We start from the raw sequence: 21,567 nt of genomic DNA on the forward strand, positions 1-21,567 counted from the left end.
CGTCTCACCTATACCGAGGCCCGTAAAAAGTATACACGCCTTCATCCAGTGACCCTGACAACTAGTTATGCTTCAGCAGTATCTTCACCCCCTCCTCCTCATTCCTTACCCCAGTCCCAAACCCCTTTCCTCCGCCCTCCCCCTGCGGTTCCCACACCATCCCCCCCGGGCACCGCTTCCTCTCCCCGGCTGGAGAAGTGTCCTGCTTCTTCGGCGTCTGCCGGTCATGGGCGCCCCTCGCGGGATCCCCCTTCCCGGCACCTTCCAGGCCAAAGGTCTGCTGCCACGCGGCCACCACGAGAACCACGGTCTGCGGGCCCTCAGATCGCCCGCTCTCTTTCTGTTCCCGATCTTGCTGTGGCTGGCTCCATTTTGTTGCACAGCCCTCCACGATCCCAAACAGAAAGAAAGAAGAAGCACAAGTCCCGGGACAAGGAGTCTCTGGTATCGCCAGAGGTCTCGTCCCCATCTTCACAACCTAACTCTGACCTGTTATTCATGGATGTCGCCCCCTCCTTGTCGGTGACGGGTGGTGACCCACCGGCATGACTGACATTAGCCTGTTCACCCCCCAATTGACTCATCGTTCTTTGGCTATCCAGTGGAACTGTAATGGCTATTACCGTCACCTACCGGAGTTGCAATCCCTTCTTTCGTTTTACTCTGCGGCTTGTGTGGTTCTACAAGAAACTCATTTTACTGGTGGTCACTCCGTGGCTTCCGTGCTTTCTGTCGAAATCGGGTTGGCCCCCTACGGGCGTCTGGTGGAGTTTGCACGTTGGTCCGAACGGACATTGCCAGCACGTGGATTCCTCTCCAAACTACATTGGAAGCAGTTGCTGTTAGGATCCACCTGGACTCTGGAGTCACAATTTGCAATCTGTATCTCCCTCCTGACAGAACTCCTACACCTGCCTCCTTAAGTGCCCTCCTTCAGCAACTTCCTCCTCCCTTCCTTATACTTGGCGATTTTAATGCACATCATCCCTTGTGGGGCAGTGCATTTCCATCTAGTCGGGGTCATCTCATTGACCAGTTTATTACCGACCACGACTTGTGCCTTCTTAACGATGGCTCCCCAACCCATTTCAGTGCCGGTCATGGTAGCTTTTCTGCCATTGATCTTTCTCTCTCTTCTCCCTCCCTCCTCCCTTCCCTAAAATGGTCACCGCACGACGACCTTTGCGATAGTGACCACTTCCCGTTGATTCTCTCGCTCCCTTCCCGCTCCCCCATGGACAGATCACCTCGTTGGTCCTTCCAACGTGCCAATTGGCCTCTGTATACTGCACAGGTCGTTTTTTCTCCCTCATTGTCGGATGGTATTGATGATGTCATACGTGACATGTCTGACGCGATTGTTCACGCTGCTAGCCTTGCTATCCCGCGCTCATCTGGACCATTTCGCCGCCGGCAGGTCCCTTGGTGGAGTTCCGACATTGCCGTTGCCATCCGTGATCGCCGTCGAGCTTTGCAACACCTTAAGAGGCATCCATCCGTTGCCAATCTTATTACCTTTAAACGCCTTCGCGCAAGGGCCCGTTACTTAATCAAACAGAGCAAACGGATGTGTTGGGAACGCTTTGTTTCTTCCCTCGGTTCTGCTGTCCCTCTGTCGCGGGTATGGGCTACACTTCGCTCTCTCCAAGGTTGCCATCGGCAGTCTACCCTCCCGGGTCTTCACCTCCCGGATGGCCTTTGCACGGACCCGTTGATTCTCGCGGAACACCTTGCGACCCATTTTGCAACAGCGTCGGCATCAGCCTCCTATCCGGCTGCTTTCCTTCCCCAGAAACAGCGGGCCGAAGCTTCCGCCTTATGTTTTACCCCCAGCCAGTCAGAATCATACAACGACGCTTTTACTGAATGGGAACTTCTTTCCGCACTCTCCTCTTCTCATGATACGGCCCCTGGCCCAGACTTCATTCATAACCAACTGCTTCAACGTCTCAGTGCTCCACAACAGCGACATCTTCTCCGGGTATTTAACCGTATTTGGCTCCAGGGTGACTTCCCTTCTCAATGGAGGGATAGCATCGTGGTTCCCGTCATTAAGCCCGGTAAGAACCCCCTGTTCGTCGACAGCTATCGGCCAATTAGTCTGACGAACGTTGTTTGTAAGTTACTTGAACGGATGGTAGCCCGTCGGCTCACTTGGGTCCTCGAATCTCGGCGTCTGTTGTCCCCTTACCAGTGTGGCTTCCGAGAGGGACGGTCTCCGATCGATCATTTACTTCGCTTGGAATCCGCAGTTCGGCAGGCCTTTTCCCAGCGCCGCCATTTGGTTGCTGTATTTTTCGACCTTCGCAAGGCCTATGATACGGCTTGGCGCCATCATATTTTACTTACACTTCATGAGTGGGGTCTTCGAGGCCCACTCCCGATTTTTTTCCGCCAGTTCTTGTTTCATCGTTCGTTTAGGGTTAGGGTTGGTACAGTTTTAAGTTCTCCGCGAACCCAGGAGAATGGCATCCCTCAGGGTTCCGTATTGAGTGTACTTCTGTTCCTCATTGCTATAGATGGACTTGTGGCCTCCGTCGGTCCTTTGGTCACTCCTGCTCTGTATGTGGATGATTTCTGCATTTGGGTTAGTTCCTCTTCGATGGCCGCTGCAGAGCGTCAGCTCCAGGGTGCTATACGGCGTGCCTCTGCATGGACCATCTCACACGGATTTCAGTTTTCTCCTTTAAAATCGCGAGTGGTCCACTTTTGTCGCCGTGTGACAGTCCACCCCAATCCAGAGCTCTATCTCAATGCACAACGATTACCTGTGGTCCCACAGTTTCGTTTCCTTGGCCTTCTTTTCGACAACAAGCTCACTTGGCTGCCTCATATCAGACGCCTGAAGGTAGGATGTTTCCGTAAACTAAATGTCCTTCGCTTCCTTGCCCACACCTCTTGGGGTGCTGACCGTTCCACTCTCCTCCACCTTTATCGGGCCTTAGTGTTGTCTCGCTTGGACTATGGTTGTCAAGTTTACGGTTCAGCTGCCCCTTCTACATTGCACCTCTTGGATCCGGTCCACCATCGTGGTATCCGTTTGGCCATCGGTGCCTTCCCGACTAGCCCTGTAGATAGTCTCCTGGTTGAGGCTGGGATCCCCCCCCTTTCCGTTCGGCGCTCCCAGCTTCTGGTTTCGTATGCAATCGCTGTCCGTTCCTCTCCCACTCATCCTTCCTATTCTATCCTGTTCCCTGCCCAAGGAAGTCGCCCACCTGACTCCCGCCCTCGGGCGGGTTTACCGGTTGGGCTCCGCCTAGCGTCTCTTCGCCGTGATTTTCAGCTTCCTTCCTTTTCCTGTATCTCACGTTCCCTCCCCAACACACCTCCTTGGTTAGTTCCTCGGCCCCGAGTTCGGATGGATCTCTGCCGAGGTCCGAAAGATTCCGTTCCCCCGATGGTGTTCCGTTGTTTTTTCCGCCGCATTTTATCTGAGTTTCGGGATGCTGTTGTGTTTTACACTGATGGCTCTAAATCTGCTGATCGTGTGGGCTATGCCTTCACCTCCTCTGTAGGCATGGAAAATCATCTCCTGCCAAATGCATGTGGGGTGTTCACTGCGGAATTGATGGCGGTCTCCCGGGCCCTGGCCTTTATTAAACAGTCCAAGCTCAATCGCGTTTTGTTATGTACAGACTCAATGAGTGGCCTTCAGGCACTTGACCAGTGTTTCTCCCGTCATCCCTTGGTCTCCTCCATCCATGACCATCTCGCTGATCTCCACCATGCTGCTTGCTCTGTTAGCTTCCTTTGGGTCCCTGGCCATGTGGGCATCCAAGGAAATGAGCTTGCTGATCGTTTGGCTGGGGGAGCAGTCACTTACCCCCCATTCCCTGTCACCCCTCCTGTGGCGGATTTACGGCTTCATCTCAAATCCCACTTTGCGCAATCATGGGCCACATCCTGGGAGGCTACCTCCTTGTCAAATAAACTTCGTTCGATTAAGGTGACACCTGTCCCATGGCGTTCTTCCTTACGCCTCTCGCGAAAGGACTCAACCACCCTCTGTCGTCTTCGCATCGGCCATACCAGGCTGACCCATGGTTTTCTTTTGCGTGGTGAGCCACCCCCACTTTGTGGTTGTGGAGCTTTCCAGTCAGTGGCCCACATTTTGGTGGAATGCCCCCTTCTTTTAGCTCTGCGTACTAAGTACAGACTTCCCTGCACTTTACCCTTAATATTAGCAGACGATTCCCGGATGGTTGAACTGGTTCTCAGTTTCCTCCGTGAAAGTGGTTTTTATTCTCAGTTTTAAGGATTTTCATCTCCCTCTGGAGTAGGGGCAGGGCGGTGAGGGTTGGGATGTCTCCCACTGTAGGCTGTGCTTGGAGATTCCTGACTCCCCTCCCTGGCCATGTTCTATCTTTTTTCCCTTTTACTGTTTTTATCGCCTTTTAGGTTTGTTTAATCTCTTTTACAATCCGCCCTTTTACACTCTGGCGGTTGAACGCTTTTAAATAGCATGTGGTCTTGCTTGTACTGCTTCACAGGTGGGATATTTCCTCTCTTGAGTTTGCCCATTTACTGACTTCCCTCCTTGTGTTTTTATCATTGACGACACAACTGCACTTTTTTTTAGCCTTTTACTTTTTACCTTTATCGTTTTTGACTCTTCTGAGCTGTCCCTCTGTCGGAACTGACCGTCTTTGTAACAAGGGACTGATGACCTTGCTGTTTGGTCCCTTCAACCCCAATCAACCAACCAACCAACCAACCCAATCACGTAAATCTTTCCTAATCTGCTGGCTACTGGGAAGGATGCTCAGAAAATAAAGATACCAGGATTCAACACGTGGACCATGTTATATATATCACCAACGCTTGAGTGATGTGGAACAGTAAATGGTGTGTCTTTGTCACATCCAATAAGTTATTGACAGTAAAGAGGCTATGTCTGTGTGGTGGTCTTAATGGTTCTGCCATGAATCTGCAATCCTCTGCCACCTCCATATTGGTCACACCAATTTAACCCATGGGTACATCCTACAACAAGCTGCTGGACCATGTTCTAGTTGTGGCACTTGACTGACAAGCCGCCCATACCCTGTTAATCTGTCCCACCATCGCTGCTACACAGGAGCTTCACTGCTGGCTTAGACACTCACTAAAATCCTTGCTGAAAATGTCGAGGCAACAACCCAAATTTTAACACTAGACTTGTGTTAGCCCCAAATGGGAGTGCATCATCTTTGTAAGATTTCATTAACAGAACACAGTATGATCGTATTTTTACCTACATTGAGCAACTCCTCAAAATATTCCCTCCATGTGCCCAAGGCATCAACAGGATTCACCAGTCCAAAATACTTGTCATTTCCTTCTTACCTCCCTTTCGAAGACTGCTAATTACACTCCAGAATGATTTTCCAGCCTGACCGAAAGTCTCCAACCTGTTTCCAAAGTCTTCCCATGATTTCTTCTTGCATGCTGCAATTATCTGTTTGGCTTTGTTTCTTTCTTCAACATAACTTTTCCTTTTACAGGCTGCCTTGACTGTGTCATTCCACCAAGCTGTTTGCTTCATCCAACCTTTACACACTACTGTTCCAAGACATTCTTTAGCCACTTCTAGTACTGTGTCCCTGTACCATGTCCATTCCTTTTCCAATGACTATAGTTGACTACTTTCAACTAACTGGTACCTTTATGAGACCACTGTTAAGTACTGGTGCCTGATTTCCTTATCCTGAAGTTTCTCCACTCTTATCCTCCTACATATGGACCTGACCTCCTGCACTTTCAGCCTCACAATACCAATTTCACTGCAGATTAAATAGTGATCAGTGTCGTCAAAGAATCCCCTGAATACACGTGTGTCCCTCACAGCCTTCCTGATCTGTTGTTGTGTAGTCAATGATAGATCTGGTTCCCCTGCCTTCCCAAGTATAAAAAAAGGAGTTTGTGATTACTAAGCTCATACTGGCACAGAAATCCAAGAGTTGTTTCCCGTTCCTGTTGGCCTCTATATCCTCTTCAAATTTACCCATAACCTTTTCATGCCCTTCTGTTCGATTTCCATTCCTGGCATTAAAATTACCCATGAGCAGAACACTGTCCTTGTCCTTTACTCTAACAACTACATCGCTGAGTGAGTGCATCATAAAAACTATCCATCTTATCTTGATCTGTCCCTTCACAATGTGAATATACTGACGCAATCCTAATTTTCTTGCTAGACACTGTCAAATCTACTCACATCAGTCGTTCATTTACATACCTTATTGCAACTACGCTGGGTCCCATTTCTTTCCTGATGTAAAGCCCTACACCCCATTGTGCTATTCCTGCTTTGACTCCTTACAGGTAGACCTTGTATTCTCCCACTTCCTCTTCTTTCTCACCCCTTACCCAAATGTCACTAACAGCTAAAACGCCCAACCCCGTCTTACTTGCAGCCTCTGCCAGCTCTACCTTCTTCCCAGAGTAGCTCCCATTGACATTAATAGCTCTCCATCTCGTTACCATTCATTTGCCGAGTCGTATCTTAGGAGTCCCTAGTTTGTCAATTAGAGGTGGGACTCCGTCACCTCCAAAGGTCCAAGGCATTTTGCTCTGACTGTTGCCAGCATCATATTTAAAGTACTAGGGAAGCAGGTTGCTAGCCTTACTTGAGTTTTACCCCTAACGGTTGAGGGACTAACTAGTGGATATGGTAGTCTTTGCCATGTGAGCACAAAGGTGACCATGACTCAGAATATGTCCGAGATGCCCAGCCTTATTCCAAAGTAACTGGTATCCCAACTGTCAGGACCACTTACTTGGCTACTCATACGTTGCCTGTGGTTCATGAACATGACAACAGGAACCCACACAATGAACCATATTGTGAAGAGTTGCTCAATGTAGGTGAAAATACGATCAGTAATGTTTCAGATTTTGATGTACAATGGGATAGGAATGATGATGGAAATAGTATCACATTTGAGGAAGTGGAGAAAATGGTCAACAGATTGCAGTGCAATAAAGTGGCAGGGGTTGATGAAATAGTTGGAACTCATCAAATACAGTGGAATGTCAGGTCTTAAATGGCTACACAGGATAATTGAAATGGCCTGGGAGTCGGGACAGGTTCCATCAGACTGGACAAAAGCAGTAATCACACCAATCTTTAAACATGGAAACAGAAAAGATTGTAACAACTACAGAGGCATCTATTTAATCAGCGTTGTGGGTAAAATCTTCTCAGGTAATGTTAAAAGGAAAGTACGAGTATTAGTTGAGGATAAATTGGATGAAAATCAGTGTGGGTTCAGGCCTCTTAGAGGTTGTCAGGACCAGATCTTCAGCTTACGGCAAATATTGGAGAAGTGTTACAAGTGGAACAGGGAATTGTATCTATGCTTTATAGATCTAGAAAAGGAATATGACCGGGTTCCTAGGAGGATGTTATTGTCTGTTCTACGAGATTATGGAACAGGAGGCAAACTTTTGCAAGCAATTAAAGGTCTTTACATAGATAGTCAGGAAGCAGTTCGAGTTGACGGTAAATTGAGTTCATGGTTCAGAGTAGTTTCAGGGGTAACACAAGGCTGCAACTTGTTTCCACTGTTGTTCATATTATTTATGGATCATATGTTGAAAAAAATAGACTGGCTGGGTGAGATTAAGATATTTGAACACAAAATAAGCAGTCTCGCATATGCGGATGGCGGATGACTTAGTTGTGATGGCAGATTTGATTGAAAGTTTGCAAAGTAATATTTCAGAGCTAGATCAGAAATGTAAGGACTATGGTATGAAGATTAGCATCTCCAAATTGAAAGTAATGTCAGTGGGAAAGAGAGATAAACAGATTGAGTGCCAAATAGGAGGAACAAAGTTAGAACAGGTGGGCAGTTTCAAGTACTTATGATGCATATTCTCACAGGATGGCAGCATAGTGAAAGAACTGGAAGTGAGGTGTAGCAAAGCTTATGCAGTGAGCGCTCAGCTACGATCTACTCTCTTCTGCAAGAAGGAAGTCAGTACCAAGACTAAGTTATCTGTGCACCGTTCAATCTTTCGACCAACTTTGTAGTATGGGAGTGAAAGCTGGGTGGATTCAGAACATGTGTTACATTTTAACAGAAGCTTCCTTAGGCCTTGCCTCGATTACAGCTGCGACATACACAGGTATTCATGATCTTCATACCAGAAAATACTACTAATGAATTCAGTTGTTACATCATTAATGTGCTGCTTAGATATCTGTCCTCCCCCTCCCCCCCTCCTCCTCCTCCTCCTCCTCCTCCTCCTCCTCCTCCTCTCAGAACACCAAATTCCCTGAAATGTGCTGAATGGGACCAACTCTCCGATACACTCTTTATCCTAGAAATGCCCCTGGCCTGAGCCCCCCTCCCCCATACATGTGTTCCATAACAAGTTAATAACGTGCTTTTATAAATTGTTGTAACTTGTTGGCTTATGGATCCCAGATGTCTGTTCAAAAGCAATAATGTTTTCAGTGAAGCAGTTATTTACCTCCCATAATAGAACACAACATAAGTTAATCATTGCTAACACTTGGTTTAAAAGTCATGAAAGAGGGTTGTATGCATGGAAGGGATGTAGAGACACTGGAAGGTTTCAGATTGATTATGTAATGGTAAGAAAGATATCTCGGAACCAGATTTTAATTTGGAAGATATTTCTAAGGGCAGAGGTGGACTCTGACCTCAACTTAATGGTTAAAGAACTGTAGATTAAAGCGGAAGAAACTTCAAAAAGGTAGGAAATTAAGGAGATGGGACTCATTGAAAGAACCAGAGGCTGTTGAAAGCTTCAAAGGGAGCATTGAGCAACAGTTGACTAGAACAGGGGAAAGAATTAAAGTAGTAGACAAAATGGGTGGCTTTAAGAGATGAAATTATGTTGACAGCAGAGTATCAAACAGGTACGAAGACAAGACCTCATAGAAATCATTGGGGAGATATTGAATCTAATCGATGAAGAAGAAAATGTAAAAATGCAGTAAATGAAGCAGGCAAAAGGGAATACAAACATCCAAAAAATGAGATTGACAGGAAGTGTGAAATGCTAGGCAGGAATGGCTACAGGACAAATGTGAGGATTTAGAAGCAGTTTTCAGTAGGGGAAAAATAAATACTGCCTACAGGAAAATTAAAGAGGCCTGTGGTGAAAAGAGAAGCAACTGTATGAATATCGAGAGCTCACACGGAAAATCAGTCTTAAACAAAGAAGGTAAAGCTAAAAGGTGGAACAAATATATAGAGGGTCCGTACAAGGGAGATAAAATTGAAGGCAGTATTACAGAAATGGAAGAGGGCATTGGTGAAGATGATATGAGATATATGATACTGTGGGAGGAATCTGACAGAGCACTGGAAGACATAAGTCAAAACAAGGCCCCTGGAGTAGATGATATTGTGTCAGAACTACTGATAGCCCTGGGAGAGCAACCCATAATAAAAGTCTCCCATCTTGTGTGCACGGTGTATGAAACACGCAAAATACCCTCAGACTTCAAGAAGAATACAATAACCCCAATTTCAAAGAAAGCAAGTGCTGACAGATGTGAAAAATTACCGAACAATCAGTTTGATATGTTGTAGTTGCATAATAGTAACACAAATTCTTTACAGAACAATGGAAAAAAATAGTAGGAAGATCAGTGTGGTGTTTGGAGACATGTAGGAACATGGAAGGCAATACTGACCCTACAACTTATCTTAGAAGATAGTTTAAGAAAAGGGCAAACATACGCTTATAGCATTTGTAGACTTAGAGAAAGCTTTTGACAATGTTGCCTGCCATACTCCATTCGAAATTCTGAAAGCTGCAGGGGTAAAATACAGGAAGTGAAAGGCTATTCATAAGAGTCCAGGGGCATGAATGGGAAGCAGTGGTTGAGAAGGGAGTGAGACATGATCATAGCCTATCCCCAACGTTATTCTATCTGTACATTCAACAAGCAGTAAAGGAAACAAAATAAAAATTTGGAGTAGGTATTAAGGAAGAAATAAGAACTTTGAGGTTTGCTGATGACATTGTTATTCTGTTGGAGACGACAAAGGACGGGGAAGAGCAGATGAACTGTACAGGCAGTCTCTTGAAAGGAGAATAAGATGAACATCAACAAAAGCAAGACAAAGATAATGAAACATAGTGGCACTTAATCCAATGATGCTGAGGGAATTAGATTTGGGGACAAGATACTTAAAATAGTTGGTAGGTTTTGCTGTTTGCACAGGACGATAAAGAGTTTAGACAGGAAGAGAATAGAAATTTTTGAAATGTGGTGCTGCAGAAGAAGGCTGAAGATTAGGTGGGTAGATCATGTAACCAATGAGGAGGTACTAAATAGTACTGCGCAGACAAGAAATTTGTGGCAAAACTTGGCTAAAAGAAGAGACTCTGAGAAATCAAGAAATCACCAGTTTAGTATTGGAAGGAAGTATGGGGGTCAGAATTGTAGAGAGATAAATACAGTAAGTAGATTCAGAAGCATTTAGGTTGCAGTAGTTATTCAGGGATAAAGAGACATGCACAGGATAGCACAGCATGCAAAGCTGCTTTAAACCAGTCTTTGGACTGTAGACCACAACAACAACGACAACAGCAATAGTCACGTGTTGGGTACATATGAATGAATCCTTGCAGTTGAACAACACTTGAGTGCTATACTAATAAAACCAGCAGTTCTTGTTTCAATTAGCAGAATCTTCCATTTTCTTGGTGCACACACAAATTTTACATTTAAGTTTATACTCTGTAAATCACTGTGAAGTGTGTGGTATATGGTATTTCCCATTACTAGAACTATTTCACAAGTTCCATTTACATATGGAGTTCAGGAAGAATGACAGTAGAAATGCTTAGCTGTTTGTGCTGTAAATAATATAATTGTGTCCTTACAGTCCCTATCCAGTATATAGAGTGTTGTAGTATATTCTTAGTCACCATTTTCTAGGATCGATTGCACGAGTGATGTGTAAACTGTCTCCTTTGTAGGCAGATTATATGTCTGCAGTATTCAGTCACCTGCCTTACCTACAACTGAGCGTATGTGATCATTCTATTCCATATCCGTATCCCTACAAAGTGTTACACCAAATATTTGTATAAGTTGACCTAGTCCAGCTTTGAACCATTGATACTGTAGTCATAGGATACTTCTTTTTTCATTTTGTGAAGTGCACAGTATTAAAGTTGCCATTCTTTACACCACCTTGAAAGATCTGACTGACTATCTGCACAACTTTCTTCTGAAAGTATTTGACTAGACCATTTCATCAACTGCCAAGAGTTGATAGTTGATATTGATATTGTCTGAAAATTCATTAAAACACAACATCAACAGCAAGGAGCCCAAAAGATTTCCCTGGAGCACACCCAAATGTTCCTTATGCATGTGTCAATGACTCTCCATTCAAGATGACAAGCTTTGTCCTCCTTCCCAAAAAACTCTCAATACAGTCATAAATTCCACTCGAAGAGGCCACATCATTTAATGATTCAATTGGCTGATGGTGGTGGTGGTGGTGGTGGTGGTGGTGGTGGTGGTGATGATGATGATGACCCCATACAACCATACTTTTGATAGTAAGCATAGATGTAGTTCTGAGATAAATACTTCTAGGAAATCAAAAAATACTGGATCTACCTGACTGCCTTGACCCATGGCTTTGTGGATTTCACATGAGAACAGTGCAAACTACATTTCACGTGGTTGATGTTTTTGGAATCCTTGTGAGTTTGCAAGTAGGAGGTCATTCTGTTCGAGATACCTTATCACATTTGATCTCAGAATGTGATTTTCCTTTAAAGGTCCACAGTGATCAGCCACAAATTCTGTGTAAAGTCTGATAGAGATATTTTGTGATTGTTCAAATGTGTGAATATGTTATTGAAGTACAAATAAAACCCACTACTTAGCTAACCAATATTATGTATGTTACTGCAATGTATATTAGGCCGAATTCTTGTGTCAGTAGCCATGCCAAAATTGTGTAGATCTAAGTATACAAAGTTTATTTTAGATAGAACCAATGGTAGCTGGTGTGATGTAGCATCGCTTACTATGCAGAAAACGATGTCCATATTACATTAGTCTGATACAGCTATAAAGCCATCTGATTCATTACAAATATTTTACTTCTAATGTGATTTTTAGCTGTTACATGCTTAAGCTCACACTAATAGGAATGTTTTTAAAATAATTTTTTTTCAACCTGTGAACAGCCTCTCAAAGCCCCCCCCCCCCCCCCCCCCCCACACACACACACACACACACACACACACACAAAAGCCACACTCACTCACTCACTCACTCTTAGGTGTCACGTTTGATAAATTGTTTGTTTGTCTTACCATTCACATGGTTGATTTTTTACATCTCTACTTGTACATGAGGTGAAGAAAGATAAAACTTTGGCTTAGCAGATGACAGCAGACTAATACATACAGATGGGACAGATTTAATTGATTATATTTTTCTTCTCCTCCACCCTGTCTCCCATGATTAAAGATAGTGAATTATTTTTGCACCAAATCAAGATACAGACTATTTTTTTTCTGTTTACTTTTACAATATGAATAACACACGAGTCTGAAAGCTAAAGTTTCTCAGCTTTTTCCTCTTGTATTAGTCTTCTGCAACCTGGTGAATAGATGTTGTTTTTCTATCTCTGTTTGCCCACACTTTTTTTTAAGGTCTTATCTTTCTACAAGTAATAAATATCATATTTTATGAGACAATCTAAACAGAATTTTTTTTTCACACAGGAAGGAGAGCCACGTGCGCAACTGTGAGCCAGTTTATCCAGATGGCCTGCAGCCCTTAATTGATGATCTGACGAAAGTTTGTGACATGTTGGTATGTAATTTAGTGTAGTTAATAAAATATTTTAATGTCTCCAAAGTATTTGAGAATTTTAAAAATTGTGAGTAATAGGAACTGGGAATGCGTCACTTACAGGGAATATAATGACTGCTGCCTCTTTGTAAGCTAGACTGGACATGTTTAGGTGGCTGTTAGGTGACCAAAGCACTAAAGCTCACTTTTTGCTTGGGAAGTGAATGGTCACAATAGAATTAGGTGGTCAGATGTAGTGCATGGAAGTGGAAACAGAGCACAGTTTCAGAGCAATGACCATGTGTTAGGTTCCCTGTAGCATTAGACATGGACATAATATAATTATAGCATAGTGCATAAAGTGAACAGAAACTCTTTTCAGATCGATGAACACCAGTGTGGTGACCAACGTAGGAACTTAGGACACTGTAACATCAATTTACAAAAACATTGGTGAAGGATGCCTACATTTATGATACACGATGCTGTATTTAGTGTGCTTGAAAACTCTGAACACAAAGAAAAAATTAAACTTACAACTACATTACAATATCTTCTGTGCAAAGCAATATGTACACTTAGAAGGTGAAAAGCAAGAAGCGGAGTTGCAAAAATTAAAGCAAACACTGTTAAGTTATGTGACTGAAATAAGTATTCATCATATGTGGGAGCAGAGAAATAAATGTCTGAAGACTTTTCCTCAGCATTTCCACTATGAAAATAAATGTTTGTTTTCAGGATGAAAGCTCAACAAATGCATGTGCAGTTTGAGCAAGTTCCCATATTGCTTTCTGTAGTGTTACCATCAGATTTCATAGTTAAGATTTATACTTGTACATCTACATTTACATATATACTCTGCTAGCCACCGATCAGTATGTGGTGGAGTGCACAATTCGTGCCGAAGTCATATATCCCCCCTTCTGCGCCAGGAAAAAGTGACTGTCTGAAAACATCATTATGAGCTCTTATTTCCCTTATCTTTGAATGGTGATCATTTCGCAATTTGAAAGTTGGTGGTAATAATATATGCTCTACATCCTCGGTGTAGATCGGATTTCAGAATTTAGTGAGCAGCCCCTTCCATTTAGTGCATTGTCTGTCTGCAAGTGTGTCCCACTTCAAACTTTCTATGAGATTTGTAACGCTCTCGCAATGGCTAAATGTACCAGTCACGAATCTTGCCCCTCTTCTTTGGACCTTCTCAATCTCTTGAATCAGACCCAGCTGGTAAGGGTCCCATACAGACGAACAGTACTCAAAGACTGGACAAACTAACAATTTGTAAGGACTGCATTGCTTCAGGATTCTATCAGTAAACTGCAGTCTAGAGTTCGCCTTACCTGTTACTAGTGTAATCTGATCATTCCATTTGAGATCATTTCGAACAATCACAACCAGATACTTGACGGACATTACTGCTTCCAAGGACTGGGCATTTATTTTGTACTTGTTCATTAATGAGGATTTTCGCCTTGTTATGCGCAGTAGGTTACACTTATTAATATTGAGAGATAACTGCCAGTCATTACACCACGCATTTATTGTCTGCAAATCCTCATTGATTTGTTCATAATTTTGGCGTGATACTCCTTTCCTGTAAACTACAGCATCATTGGCAAACAGTCTAAGGCTGCTGTCAATACCATCAACAAGATTGTTGATGTAAGGCGTAAAAAGCAGAGGACCTATTACGCTGCCATGGGGCACACCTGAAGTTACTTTTGTTTCTGTTGAAGTCACCCTGTTCAGGACAACATACTGCTCCCTGTCTGTTAGAAAACTTTCTATCCAACCACATATGTCATCGGATAGACTGTAAGCACACCCTTTTTGTAGCAAGCGACAGTGCGGAACTGAGTCGAACGCCTTTCGCAGGTCGAGAAATATGGCATTAACCTGGGAACTGGTATCTATCATGCACAAAGAGGGCCAGCTGTGTTTCGCCTGACCACTGTTTCCTAAAACCGTGCAGGTTTCTGCAGCTTCTCAGTTTAGAAAGGTCATTATGTCTGAACACAAAATATGTTCCATGATTCTACAACAAATCAATGTCAGTGAAATTGGCCGGTAATTGTGTGCATCCGATTTTCTACCCTTTTTTTAGATTGCTATGACCTGGACCTTCTTCCAGTCCTGTGGAACTTCCTGCTGTTCCAATGATCTCTGAAGATGCCGGATAAGAATGGTGCTATATTTGTAGCATATTCAACATAAAATCTTACGGGGATACTGTCTGGGCCAGATGCCTTCCTGGCGTCTAAGAATCTTAACTGTTTTGCAATCCCAGATGCACTAAACACTATATCAGCCATCCTTTCATTTGTTCGATAATTGAAAGGGGGAATGGTGCTGCAGTCCTCTATTGTAAACGAGTTTTTGAAAGCTATGTTTAGAATTTCGGCCTTACGTTTATCATCATCAGTTATATTATCCGTACTGTCAGCAAGAGAAGGTATTGAATTATTTGTAGCGTCCATAGATTTTACGCACGACCAAAATTTTTTGGGGTTATTTTTAGAATCTGCAGATAAAATATTGCTTTCAACTTCGTTAAAAGACTCTCTCATTGTCCTTCTGACAGCTGCTTTCAGTTCACATAATTTCTGTGTGTCAGCAGGACAGTGACTACGTTTAAAATGACTGTGCAAAATTCTCTGCCTTCTCAGCAACTTCCTAATATGTTTTTGTACCAAGGTGGATCCTTTCCCTCCCCTATACTTTTGCTAGGCACATACATCTCTAGCACATGGTGGACAATACCTTTAAATTCCGACCAAAGATGCTCAATATCTTTGTGTCCCGTGGTGAGTGCTTGGAGCTGATTATGAAGATATTCATTAATGACACTTTTATTTGCTTTTCCAGACAAGAAAACTCTACACTGTTGCTTTGTTTTTTTTGCAACTTCCACTGACATAAAAGCCACAACGACATTATGGTCGCTAATACCTTCTTCTAGATTAACTTCCTCAAGAAGATCAGGTCTGTTTGTCGCCAAGATACTAATATGTTCCCATCTCGAGCTGGTTTTCTAACCAATTGCTCAGGGTTGTATGTTGAGAGTGCTCCTAGAATAACTTCACACGAATCTTTGCTTCTGCCCCCTGTGATAAATGTGTAATTTTCCCAGTCAGTGAATACTAGATTAAAGTCTCCACCTATAACTAATAGATAGTTTGTATATTTACTTCCTATGTACTCAAGACGTTTGTTGCGGATGCTGGTGGTCTATAAAAACATCCTAATACAATGGTCAATCCTCGTCTGATTGACAGCTTTATCCAGACTATTTCACAGTCCGACCCATTATTGATCTCAACTGTGTTTAAACAGCTTTTAACTGCAATGAACACACCACCTCCCATAGCATCAGTCCTATCCTTCCTAAACATTGTCCAATCCAAGTTCAAAATTTCACTGCTTTTTATGTCCAGTTTCAACCAGCTTTCGGTACCTAATGCAATATTGGCATTGCTACTGTTTATTTCAGAGATTAACCCGGGGATCTTGCTACAGACACTTTGACAATTTACTAACATGAGATTAAGCATATTTAAATCCTTTGGAATGACCTGTTTAGGTGAACTAACAATTTTTACAGTTGGCACACCCACATCAGTGTCATGAACTGGTAATTTTTCAGGCGAGCAGTTTCCCGTGGGTAGGAACCTAAAATAAAAAACCCGCATGTGCACACCACAAGTACTACGCTACCCATGTGGCTGCTTCCTGCGTGTAGTGCACCCCCGATCTATTGAGGGGCGTCCTACAACCTTCCACCCCATAGCATAGGTCGAGGAATCTACAACCATTTTCATCACAGAGTTGACGTAGCCTCTGGTTTAGATTCTCCACTCGACTCCAGACCAGAGGACCCCGGTCCACCCTGGGTACGATGCTGCAGATCATCAGCTTCGCTTCCACTCCTTGAGAGATGGAGGCCACCTTCACCAATTTAGCCAGCTGTTGAAAGGACCCAAAAATTTCCTCCGATCCCTGACGGCAGTTTTCGTTGGTTCCGACATATGCAACAATCTGCAGCTGGCTGCACCCCACACGCTCTACAGCTGCCGGAAGAGCCTCTTCCACATCCCAGACAAGGCCCCCCCGGCAAGCACACCGAATGAATATTGGACTTCTTCCCTGACCAAGCAGCTATGTACCTGAGGGACTCCACGATCCGCCTAACAATGGAGCTCCCAATAACTAACAAACTCCTACCCCCACATGCCTGTCAGGACCTTGCTGAAGGAGTAGCCCCTATCTTGGCAGAAGGTGCATTGTGATCTGGCTCAGCCCCTCCCCCCCTCCGCCCCCTCCCCCCTCCAGCATCAGATAGCACACTAAATCTATTAGCAAAGTGCATGGGATTTGGCAGGAGCCTGCATCCCCCTTGCAGCCTTCGCCTTGAGGCCCAAGACCTCAACACACTCTGCCACCCACATTGAGGTGAGAGTGGGCCAGCCGGCTAGTTCGCACCTGAGGTCGGCTCAGTGTCAGAGAGCTGTGACATCCCCCCCTGCATGTCTAGTACAGCAGAGGCTGCCCCAGGCATCCCATCCCCACCACACCTCAAGGTGGCCCTCTGGAGCTTCCAGCTGCGTTTGGACTGTGGCCAATTCCTCCTCCATCTGCACACAACAGACAGTCCCTATCCATCTAGCTAATAACTAATTTTTTTAAAAAAAACTTAAGGAAACCTACTGCCATTCAAGTTTAACAGCTACACTCTAGTTGGCAGAAAAGACACTCAAAAATGAAAATAAAAATTTATGGTAGAAGCAAGATCTGGTGCTTATTTTCCTGCTAGGGGCTATTTAGTGAATAGTAAATAATAAGACAATGACCTACAGTAAACTGCGAGGGGCTATCTAGTGAATATGATAAACGAATTAAACAGTGACCTACGGTAAGCTGCACCCACTGATTATCCCTCGTATTTGTAATTTAAACAAGCATTTACGTACATGCGAAAGTGACCTAATAAAACTATAAAAACTGCTACCTTAAATGTATCGAGTCTAAATGACACTAATAAATGTAAACACTGGGTATTGTACAGTGACAGATGCAGGCACAAAATGAAACCTTTAGCTAACAATAAGGGTTCATAATGTAAAGCACAAATATAAATTCTACTTTATAGGAACCAATGGGCTTACAGTACACTATCACTAAAGCCCACAACAAACTAAGGAATTTAAGCAGACAGTGAGGTGAGTTTTAGCTTTCTGCTAACCGAACCATATGTAAGAAGGGCTCAGAAGTTGTATTGTAACACTGATTTACTCAGATGTTGTAATGTAATACTGATTTATCACATATTTTACATTTACTTAACTATTAACGGTCGCAGGTTGCGCTAGTCAAACGTATACAAGTGAGGTTAGAAATCACTGTCACTATCACTGTTCCTAATAAAACGTATAAAAACTGCTACTTTCAATGTATCGAGTCTAAATGACACTAATAAACGTGAATACTGAGCATTGTACACTAACTTAAACTGATTAACCCTCATATTGATAATTTACGTTCACATGAAAAATAACCTAATAAAACGTATAAAAACTGCTACCTTCAGTGTATCGAGCCTAAATGACACTAATACTTGCAAATACTGAGTATTGTGCACTGAATTAATTTGTAATCCCGCATATTTAAAGTCAGTTAAGAATGTAAACAAACATTTGCGTACACCTGGAACTGTCTTAAATAGAAATTTTGCTTATCTTATTCAGACGCAAATAAAAACTGAAACCTTTAATTTATCATGTGTATCTGACACTAATTCACGTAAATACTATAGAATAGACAGCAAAAATGATTAATTACTAGCTAAATTACTTATCTTGTAACACAGCAAGCAAAAAGCGCTAGTAGCCGGCATCAGGACTCTACTTCAGTAAGTAGAGAATTATTTTGCTTTTTTTTCCTTAGATTTCTTAGATAACAATCGCTGTTGATCCAGTCCAGGACTTCTCCTCGTCCTTATGCTGGATGATAAATATGTCTTCCATATTCTTCTTCTTCTTCTTTTTCCTACCCTTTACCCTGTATCTTCACTGGATCAGCATGTTAATGTATGGATTTGACTATAGAGTGTGTCAGGATACCCTTCCTGTTGCACGCCTTGCCTCAGCCTTCCACCTGGGATGGAAATTATGTACCGCATTTTTCTGTGTCTAGTGCTATCCCATGTAGAAAAAATGTGAATGTTTTGGAAATGTTTGCAAATTGTGTAACAGAGGTGGGACATGGGTACCAGCCCGGTATTCACCATTCGGTTTTGGGAAACTACCTAAAAAAACCTTTTAGGCTCGCTGGCACATCGGCCTTTGACTTTAATCCTCCAGGCATATTGCATCTGGGGCCAGCATACCTCCCTAAGTCCCAGAAGCGGCGTGCTAACGCATGCAGCTATGCGGTTGGGTTTATATTGTCCATATAGTTTTCAAAATAACATGCAGTTTTTTTCCTGTATTCAAGATAACAAACACTAGTTACAGACGCGGAGTTCAGAATAAGAATTGACCGATTGTTTTACAGAGATTGTATACATTGCTTTCAAATTGATTATATAATTGTAAGGGAGAGAATTTTTAGCCAGGTTTTAAATTGTAAAACATTTCCAGGGGCAGATTTGGACTCCAGATTTGGACTCTGATCACAATTTAATGGTTATGAACTGTAGATTAAAACTGAAGAATTTGGAAAAAGGTAGAAATTAAGCAGACAAGATCTGGACATGTTGAAAGAAACAGTCAGACGGAGCATTAGGAATGGAATACCGTAGAAGAGATGAAATAATGAAGACAGCAGAGTATCAACAAGTAAAAAGACAAGACCTAGTAGAAATCCTTGGATTATACTAGAGATATTGAATTTAATTGATAAAAGGAGAAAATGTAAAAATGCAGCAAATGAAGCAGGCAAAAGGGAGTACACCAAAAAATGAGGTTGACAGGAAGTGTGAAATGGCTAGGCAGGAACGGCTGAGGATAAATGTAAGGATGTAGAAGCAGATTTCATTAGGGGAAAAATAGATACTACCCACAGGAAACCTAAAGAGGCCTGTGATGAAAAGAGAAGCAGTTGTATGAATATCAAGAGCTCGTATGGAAAACCAGTAAGCAGAAGGGAAAGCTGAAAGGTGGGACAGGTATATAGATGGTCGCCCACTCAGCTAGCTGTGCGGTCTAAAGCACTGCTTCCTGAGTGGAAAAGGGTACCAGTGCCTGGCGGATTAGTGTCGAGGTCTGGTGTTCCGACCAGCCTGTGAATGGTTTTTAATGTGGTTTTGCATATGCCTCAGCGAATACGGGTTGATTCCCCTTATTCAGCCTCAGTTACATTATGTCAGTGATTGCTGCACAAACACTATCTCCACGTGCGCATACACCATCATTACACTCGTCTGGAATGAGACATTCCCAGAGAGGGGCTCCACTGGGAGTCGAACCTCACAATAACCCTGGCTTCAGTGTGAGGCAGTGGGGTGAGTGGGCTTCTGTAGCCTGTTGTGGGGTTGTGTACTACCGAGGGCTGTGGCAGGGATGTAGATTCTCCATTGTTTCTACATCCTCAGTTCAATATGTACATACATATAGAGGGTCTGTCCAAGGGAGATAAACTTGAAGGCAATATTATAGAAAAGGAAGTGGATGTAGATGAAGATGAGATAGGAGATACAATACTGCAACAAGAATTTGACAGAGCTCTCAAAGATGAGTCGAAACTGGCTCCAGGAGTACACAATATTCTGTCAGAATTACTAATAGGCTTAGGAGAGCTACCTCTGACAAAACTTTTCCATCTGGTGTGCAAGATGCATGAGTCAGGTGAAATACTCTGAGACTCCAAGAAGAATAAAGTAATCCCAATTCCAAAGAAAGCAGGTGCTGATAGGTGTGAATATTATGGATTGTCCGTTTAAGAAGTCATGGTTGCAAAATACGAACACGAATTCTTGGCAGAAGAATGGAAAAACTGATGGAAGCCGAGCTGAAACCACATGGCAGTTATAAGTGTCAAGGGGCATGAAAGGAAAGCAGCAGCTGACAGGGAGTGAGACAGGGTTGTAGCTGTAAAAGAAACCAAAGAAAAATTTGGAGTAGAAATTAAAGTTGAGGGAAAAGAAATAAAAACTTTGAGGTTTGCTGTTGACAGTGTAAATCTGTCAGAGACAGCAGAGACTTGAAAAAGCAGTTGAACGGTATGGATAGTGGCTTGAAAGGTGGGTATAAGATGAACATCAACAAAAGAAAAACAAGTATAATGAAATTTAGTCGAATTAAATCAGACGATGCTAAGGGAATCAGATTAGGAAATGAGACTCTTATAGTAGTAGCTGAGTTTTGGTATTTGGGCAGAATAATTAATGAGTCCAAAGTAGAGAGGATATTACAATGTAGTCTGGCAATGCCAAGAAAAGTATTTCTGGAGAAGTGAAATTTGTTAACAATGGACATAGATTTAAGTGTAGCCATGTATGGAAATAACATGGGTGATAAACAGTTCAGACAAAAAGAGAATAGAAACTTTCAAAATATATTGCTACAGAAGAATATTGAAAATTAGGTGAGTAGATCATGTAACTAATGAGAGGATACGGAATATAATTGGGGTGACAAGAAATTTGTGGCACAACTTGACCAAAAGAAAGGGTCAGTTGATAGGGCACATTTTGAGACATCAAGGGATCACCAACTTACTGCTGGAGCAAAGTGCAGGAGATAAAAATTGCAGAGGGAGACGAAGAGATGAATACA

General features: G+C 42.9%; 1 protein-coding gene across 1 annotated transcript in view; it reads left to right on the forward strand.

Moving 5' to 3' along the window:
* Positions 1-21,567, forward strand: part of LOC126334913 (cyclin-dependent kinase 2-interacting protein-like) — a 108,270-nt gene that overhangs the window by 32,724 nt on the left and 53,979 nt on the right. The window contains exon 3 of the mRNA XM_049997633.1: positions 12,724-12,814. Coding sequence (XP_049853590.1) covers positions 12,724-12,814 — 91 coding nt within the window. The remainder of the gene's footprint in view (positions 1-12,723; positions 12,815-21,567) is intronic.

This window comes from Schistocerca gregaria, chromosome 2 (assembly GCF_023897955.1).
Source record: "Schistocerca gregaria isolate iqSchGreg1 chromosome 2, iqSchGreg1.2, whole genome shotgun sequence".
NCBI classification, from domain to species: domain Eukaryota; kingdom Metazoa; phylum Arthropoda; class Insecta; order Orthoptera; family Acrididae; genus Schistocerca; species Schistocerca gregaria.